This window comes from Microplitis mediator, chromosome 8, assembly GCF_029852145.1.
Source record: "Microplitis mediator isolate UGA2020A chromosome 8, iyMicMedi2.1, whole genome shotgun sequence".
NCBI classification, from domain to species: Eukaryota; Metazoa; Arthropoda; class Insecta; order Hymenoptera; family Braconidae; genus Microplitis; species Microplitis mediator.
In genome coordinates this window covers 2,762,338-2,769,556 of record NC_079976.1, presented here as the reverse complement: position 1 = coordinate 2,769,556, position 7,219 = coordinate 2,762,338, and the positions used below count along the sequence as shown (strand labels likewise).

Here is a 7,219-nt window from a genome sequence, read left to right as displayed (position 1 = left end):
TAAATTACCACAAATCGTGTGTTGCTAGTCTACACGTAGTTGTAGAGTTAGACTGAATTTTGAGGCTAAACAAGAACAAGTAGAAGTAAAAGAATAAAAATAAAAAAAAAGTGTTACAGTTAAGTTTTGGCGGAGGGAGATATTTTTGTCTTTCTTGTCTATTTAGTATTGCTGTCACTGCACTAGTAGATACAGGTATAGTTATAAGGTGTAAGTTAGGATAGGATAGGAAAGGATACTACTGCAGAGACAGCAACGCCGGAAAACGTATCGTGTTAATCCAATTCGCGCTAGGGGCGATTCGGCGGGGGTCAAACGGCTTATCGAGATATAAAATAAGACGTATATATAAATATTTTTTTGTTTTTTTGGGAAAACGTGATATTTATTGGAATGCAACTGGAATATATTTTGCTTGACAGAAATTGACCATAGGGGAAATTCAGGCTAAATAGAGCGCTAAGGAAATATTGCGTGTATGTATAGATTTAAATGAAATAAATTAGTTTTTTCAAATTGCAATTAAATGAAATAGTGCATATGTTCAAACATTGTTTGGAAATAGCAAATAGAGGAAGGAGGGGAAAATTGGAGCTCTTATAGTCAATAGTGTGACTTTTTGTTCATTAATTTTTCTTAACCCCTAAATAAGTATTCAGCATCAATATGATCCAGTCATGAAAAAAATTTTTAATGTGGGACAAAATGAGCTTAGAACCCAAAATTTCAGTTATTACGTTTTTATCAAGTAATGAAAATACATTCGTTTTCACCAAAGTGAACCGAAGTGTCTGAAAAGTGTCTTTCGGGCACATTTCGACTAGATACCTGTCAAAAACACAAATTTCACATAATAAAACATTTCAATTAATGATAATATAATTTATTTAAAGCCGTAAGATGGACCGTGGCCTCTGAAGGTTCACCTCAAGCTTACAAGTCCAATGATATTCATGCTTGTAAGCTTTGACTACTTGAAATTGGTTATTTGTCAGTTTTCAGTCAGTAATCTATCGGTCATCAATCAGTCATCTCGATGGCAAGTCGATGGAAAGTGTCTGGAAAGTGTCTGGGAAGTGTTCTACAAAATTATAAAACCAATATATGCTCACAGTAGAAACATAAAAATAACATTCTTTTATTTCGATTATGTCTTCTTTATAAATATTGTGAGCTAATCTTAACTCTAGATTAAGTTTTATGGGATTGGAAAATAATTTATTACTACAAGAAAGTTTTAAATTGGCAATAATTTTATGATAAGAAGTATTTAAATGTCTATTATATTCCATGAGCTTTCTACAGTTGGTCTCTCTCCCTCTCTTTCTATCTAAACTCGGGAAATTTAAGCGTTTGAGATTCACAGAAACGATAAAGGGGAGTAGAATCTTATGTATATACCACACTCCACACTATACTATGAGTTTGATCTCGTTGCACAGAGATATCGTAATACTTGAGAATCCCATAAAGCGACGCACTTCTCTTGATCTCTCAGAACTATCCGAAACTCTCAGGAACTTGTTTGACACCTTAACTGTCGCCTCTACTCACGTGTAGGATTTCACCTTTCACTGATATCATGCATACTTACTTCTTTCATACCACCCATACACGTTTAATATAAATTATCTCAAGCTCTTGATAATGTTAACAAAATTATTATCACTTCCCGAGTGTGCTTCAATTCGTTTCTTTCATTCTTTATCATTTTATTTAATACTAACATCATTATCCTCATAATTTTACGGTTCTCCAGTTCTCTGAATCGTTAATTCTGAAATCTAAAAATAAAAATAAAGTATGAAATATTTTTTAGACCAAAGTTTAAAATATTTAAAGCTCTGTAGTAAAGTCAAAAAATTTCGTGTCTTGTTTTATGAACGAAAAACTTGTCAAGTTTATGATGATAATAATAGTAACCGTAAAAATATATATATGTACTTGTACATGAGGCCGTGTGCCAAGAGCATAAAGTACAGCATCAGCAACATCTTCTGGTTCCAAAGCTGGAATTTCATCAAAGAGATTTTTTAAATTCGTCTTACTTGCTATATTTGTTTTAACAAGACCTGGGCTTACACTCTGTAAATTATAAATTTACTATACTAAATTTTAACTTGCATTTAATATTAATAAATATTAAATGCGTACTCAATTCTACTGAAAAATTTTTTTCCACCCGAATTAACTTACTGTTATTTTGATCCCGAGCTTAGCTTCGGATAATTCGCGACGTATCGAGTGTGTCATAGCTACTGTCGCGTGCTTACAGGCTGGGTATAAATTATAACTATTTGACCCGTCTTTCTCTGATAGACCTTTCATTGGAATTTCATGACCGACAACACTAAAAAAAGGTAATTCTGCCCAATAATATAACAGCAGTTTATTTTCATTTAATAATCGTTTCCATTAATACTTTATCAAGTTATATTTAACCTGTTGATATTGATAATATGTCCTTGAACTCCTCTGTCTCGCATCGATTGAATGGCAGCTCTTGTGCACGTAGCAACAGCCAGGACATTGATATTTAATAGTCTTTCGAAGCTTTCTCTGTCAGCATCTACTCGAAAAAATAAACTGATAAAAAATAAATATATGCCTGCGAATTAGAAACGGTCGGAAAATCTAGTGATTTCTCTTTTGTGAAGAAGAAAAAAATTATTATGGGATAGTAAAACCTACATAGTCATAAATTTTTTATATTTAACAATACTCATACACTGTAAAAAATCACCAGGGTAAGTCCAAGCGGTGTAGGTGATAAAATGATCGGTGTTAAATTTACCCCCGAAAGCGGTGTGAAAATAACACCGCCACCGGTGTAAATATTCTGTACCGGTATTCAAATATTTTATTTTGTGAATATTTTTACTTACTCGATCACTATACTAGTTGATAAATGATATTTTTTATTAATTTTTTATAAAGAACTGACATTATTTGTGTTTTATAATCTTTAAAGTTAATACTCAAAGCGGACACAATTGACCCCGCTTTAACACCGGTATTTTTATCACCGGTGTATTACCCCTCCTACACCGGTATAATTTCATTTTTACACCGGGCGGAGTTAAAACGAATCTATTTTTAACACCGCTCTTTTTACAGTGTATATGTTTCTCAAAAAAATCAGAATAATTCAATTTTTTGAAAGATTCATATTTCAAAATTTTCCCGCGCTATGGATGCTCGATAAAATAGAAAACACAAGAGTATACATTACTGTTGATAGTTTGTCATTCATTTTTATCTTTCAATATAAAAATTTTATTTCTAATTTTGATTACTTGTCCTGGGGTTAAATTTAGGAGTGAAAATATAAAAAAAAATTAATTTACCATATATTCGTCTGTAATCAATGACTCCAGCATTATTTATCAGTATATCGACACCCGAAAATTGTTTCTCGATAGTATCGAAAGCGTCACTGATATCTTTGCTTCGTGAAATGTCACACTCGATTCCATTAAAAATTCCAGCGCGCGGTGTACTTGAAACTTTTTCTTTTATCTTTGTAAATTCTTGCACATTAATATCCAAACCAATTACATTTATTTCGTTACACAATAAAGATACTGTTATTGCGCGACCGATCCCAGAACATGCACCAGTCACTACGGCTGTTTTTCCTCTCCATCTATCCATTTTTATCTCTCGACGATTACAGTTAAACAGATAATTATATTAATTTTCTAGCAATAATACGTTCAAAGTTTTATGAGATTCAAATACTTGATACAGTAAAATGCCTGTTGTTTTATTTAAATAGAGATTATGAATTGATAATTACTGACAATCGTTCCGAGATACGAACAGATATAAACTGACTGGCGTGTTGAGAAATTTTTTGATGTAAACGTCTTCATATATTTATATACATATAGACAGTTATGGCATACTCTTGCAACGAACGATGTATATTATTACGTAATTTTATCACAACCTGTTTGTAAGTGTAAGAGATAGACTGGATGAAATTGTACGTTCAGAACTCATTGACGTCAATTAATTCAAATTTAAACTATATTATCAGTATTAAAAACATCACACTATATTTATATATTGTATATATTGTTCGTGGTATTTTTTTAGTTTTTTTCTGGATACTTTGTAGAAAAAGTAACCGTGAATTATTTTAAAATTTTTATTATTTGACTCTGAAAGCTTTAAAAATATCAAGTAATTTATTTCGTTAGATTGTTTCATTTTTCCAGTTCGTTCAAATTTAAATACGAAGGCAATGTAAAATAAATGGTGTTATTTTTTCCATGAAAATTCCAGGGTACTCTATTTTGGGCTGGTTTACTCAATATAATGAAAAGCTAAAAGAAAAAATAATGAAATAAATGAGGAAAAAACTTGGACTGAATTTTGATAGAACAAAATAAATCTTAAAAGTTTAGTAACGTAGAACGACAATCTAATGTAAGACGGGTTATAAAGCTGGTCGTCTTTTTCAGTAGAGCTTATTCTCCTCCGCCGACCGAAAAGCAATGAAGCGGTAGCACACCAGTAGCACCAGAAAGTCACGGTTTGCGGTATAGTATCACACGGAGACGATGTGACGGATCCTATCAGGTCATAAATCGCGTGTGTGCCAGCACACAGCGACCTGGTCAATCTTATTCCCGTGGTGCTCGTGAAAATATCGCCGTGATTTATGAACGACGCCAACTTCCTTGCTCTCTACTGTCTCTCGGGCTCTCTGGGGGGGGGGGGGGAGATGCAAAGCCCAGCTTGTATGTTTGGCTTACGAGTCATCCGTTTTACCTACACAGCTTCCCGGTGCCCTGCTGCAAGGATTTAACACAATTCAAATCAGCTACGACCTTACTTTTTTCCTTTAACTGATGTCCCATATAAATAATATCTTTTTTACTTTATTTGGGTAATTTGTTATTTCTCTTAACGATCTGTCTGAAAGACGCGAAATAATGATCACCGAGATGCTACAATTGCCAGTATTATTATTATGTCCATCATATGCCAAAGATTCCTGATAATGTATTTCAAGATTTTTCCTAGATTGCCGCAGGCTGAAATTTACTAGCTTTTTTATCGTTCAACACGTATTATACTTGTAAATTATTAGAGAAATCCTAGACCATGGATGCGGTATTTTAAGTATAAATTTTTTTCTGTTACTTCTATGTGCTAGTGTTATATCAGAAGACTGCTCTGAGAATCCTATACAGTAAGTGAGACAAAATCGCGTATCAAATAAATTTTACTAAGAAAAATAACAAAAATTTATACTTGATCGAATATATTTTGGCCATGCTCTCTCCGAAAAATATTTTTAAAAAATTATGTCATTAATTTTTACTGACAATAGGGAAACTAGGGACCAAATTGAACACCATTTTTGAAAAGAGTTTTTTAATTGATGCCAGAATTTTTAAATAATTGTTTTCCTTCTCCCGTTTTTGAAACAAAAATTTAAATTTTTTAAAAAATTCAGTGGTACTCTTGATTATTCGTTTTTTTTTGTGACTTGGAGAAGTTTACCGTAAATTTGACGAATGGATGGAACAAAACTAATCCAAGACCGCAACGCGGAAGCCTCTCATCCGGAGCTTCTATTGACTTAGGAAAGTTTAGATTGCTGTGCAGATAAGACGCTGTCTTGATGTGACGTGGAAACCGGTATCGTTCTCTTCCGGATACACGTCCTGGATATGCTTCATTCCCTCTTCATTTATTCACAATATACATCATACACATCTCCATCTCCATCTTCATCTTCATCTCCATCTCGCTTTTCTTCTTCGCCATACTAATGCTTCTGAGCGTCCTCCATTCAATATCTATGCACACAAACTATATATATACATATATATTTGCGAAAAGCCTCCAAGCGATTTTCGTCAATCATATCACTGAAGAGAGTGTTAATTCTTGTTTAAGTGCTTTACGATTGTTATTTTCAACAAGGCTCGTATTAAACACACACACAATCGACTACTCTCTCGTTCTCTCTCGATGTAACGTACCCATTAAATATAATTGTTCATTATCGCATACTGTACATATCTATGTTTGCGCGGGAATTCAATACCTCGAGATACTGAACCCTCTCGTGAAATAATTTGTTTTATTACACAAAATGTTTATTAAATATGATAAATTTAAAAGTACAATTGTTTTGTACTTCCGATTGGAAAAAGTAAATGGTTCCGCGATGAGTAAATAGTTGATATATAATACGCTCTCAATTATAATTAACGTTAAACATTGCAGAGCGATACACTTATTCTGCATGCAATCATGTTCGAGTTTTATTGTTTGCTGAGCCAAACAATTGCACGCCACGGAATAATTAATATTGTCGGTCTGCTATATATATATGTATTGAAATATACCTGCCATTAGCATTATTAATGCTCTTGAAGGTTTTACCCACCCTTATACATACTGTTGGGTAATGTCAAGAGCCAATAAAACGTATAAACGATCTCTAATTAATCCTCTATTATTCGCGTTTAAATTTCGTTTTTTGCTTTTTATTTATAATTATTATAAATAGGAACGGACTATGGAAAATGGAGGCTCCATAAAAAATGTATATCGATACTGTCATTCTAATATGCCTTATTTCACATTTGAGAAATTTTTCAGGAGATGATAAAAACGTTTCACGGTCGGCAAAACAAAATTATTTGTAATATGTTTACATTGGTATAACCTATAAATTTATTTTCATGTTTTTCACAAAATGCAGGCATTTGTAGTGAATAAATAATTTCGAATTGTATGCCGTAAAAAGACTCAAAAATTATGCATAATTACCTTCTTATTAATGTCGTTAATTGCTTGCTTAAAATTAACTTAAAATTGAAAATGTTGAGCGTGACTGAAAATGTACGAATGTGGGATACGACATTTTAGAATGGCGCGAAAGTCTGCATGTGGGATACGACATATTAGAATATTTATTTTAAAATACTAAATAAACAATTTGACCTCCAAAATTTTGACATAAGCTGTACATTGTTACAATGATTCAATTTTTCAAAAAAAGTGAAAATGTCAAATTTTGTGGAATACGCCCTATTAGAATGGCAGTATCGATATCTTTATTTTCTGAATTATAAACTTTTATCAACTTCATCTAAACTTTATCTTCAACTTTTTTAGTTAAAAATTTTTCTATTCGGTGACATTCTAAAATCGAGAATTTTTGTCATATCTGGTGTCCACTGCGTCGCTC

The 7,219-nt window shown here is 32.5% G+C and overlaps 1 protein-coding gene across 2 annotated transcripts; it reads right to left on the bottom strand.

The window, feature by feature from the left end:
* Window positions 1-990: 990 nt before the first annotated feature.
* On the bottom strand, window positions 991-3,942 carry LOC130672637 (farnesol dehydrogenase-like). 2 transcript variants are annotated; one of them, XM_057477283.1, is made up of 5 exons: window positions 3,348-3,942; window positions 2,443-2,569; window positions 2,197-2,350; window positions 1,924-2,085; window positions 991-1,784 (listed from the first exon to the last, which is right to left on the bottom strand). In XM_057477283.1, the coding sequence occupies exons 1-5, from the start codon at window positions 3,652-3,654 to the stop codon at window positions 1,746-1,748; spliced, it is 789 nt and encodes a 262-aa protein (XP_057333266.1). In that variant the 5' UTR covers window positions 3,655-3,942; the 3' UTR covers window positions 991-1,745. The 2 variants fall into 2 exon arrangements, with proteins under 2 accessions (XP_057333266.1, XP_057333267.1); XM_057477284.1 differs by having other exon boundaries at window positions 1,017-1,784; window positions 1,945-2,085; window positions 3,348-3,691.
* Between the last annotated feature and the right edge of the window lie 3,277 nt (window positions 3,943-7,219).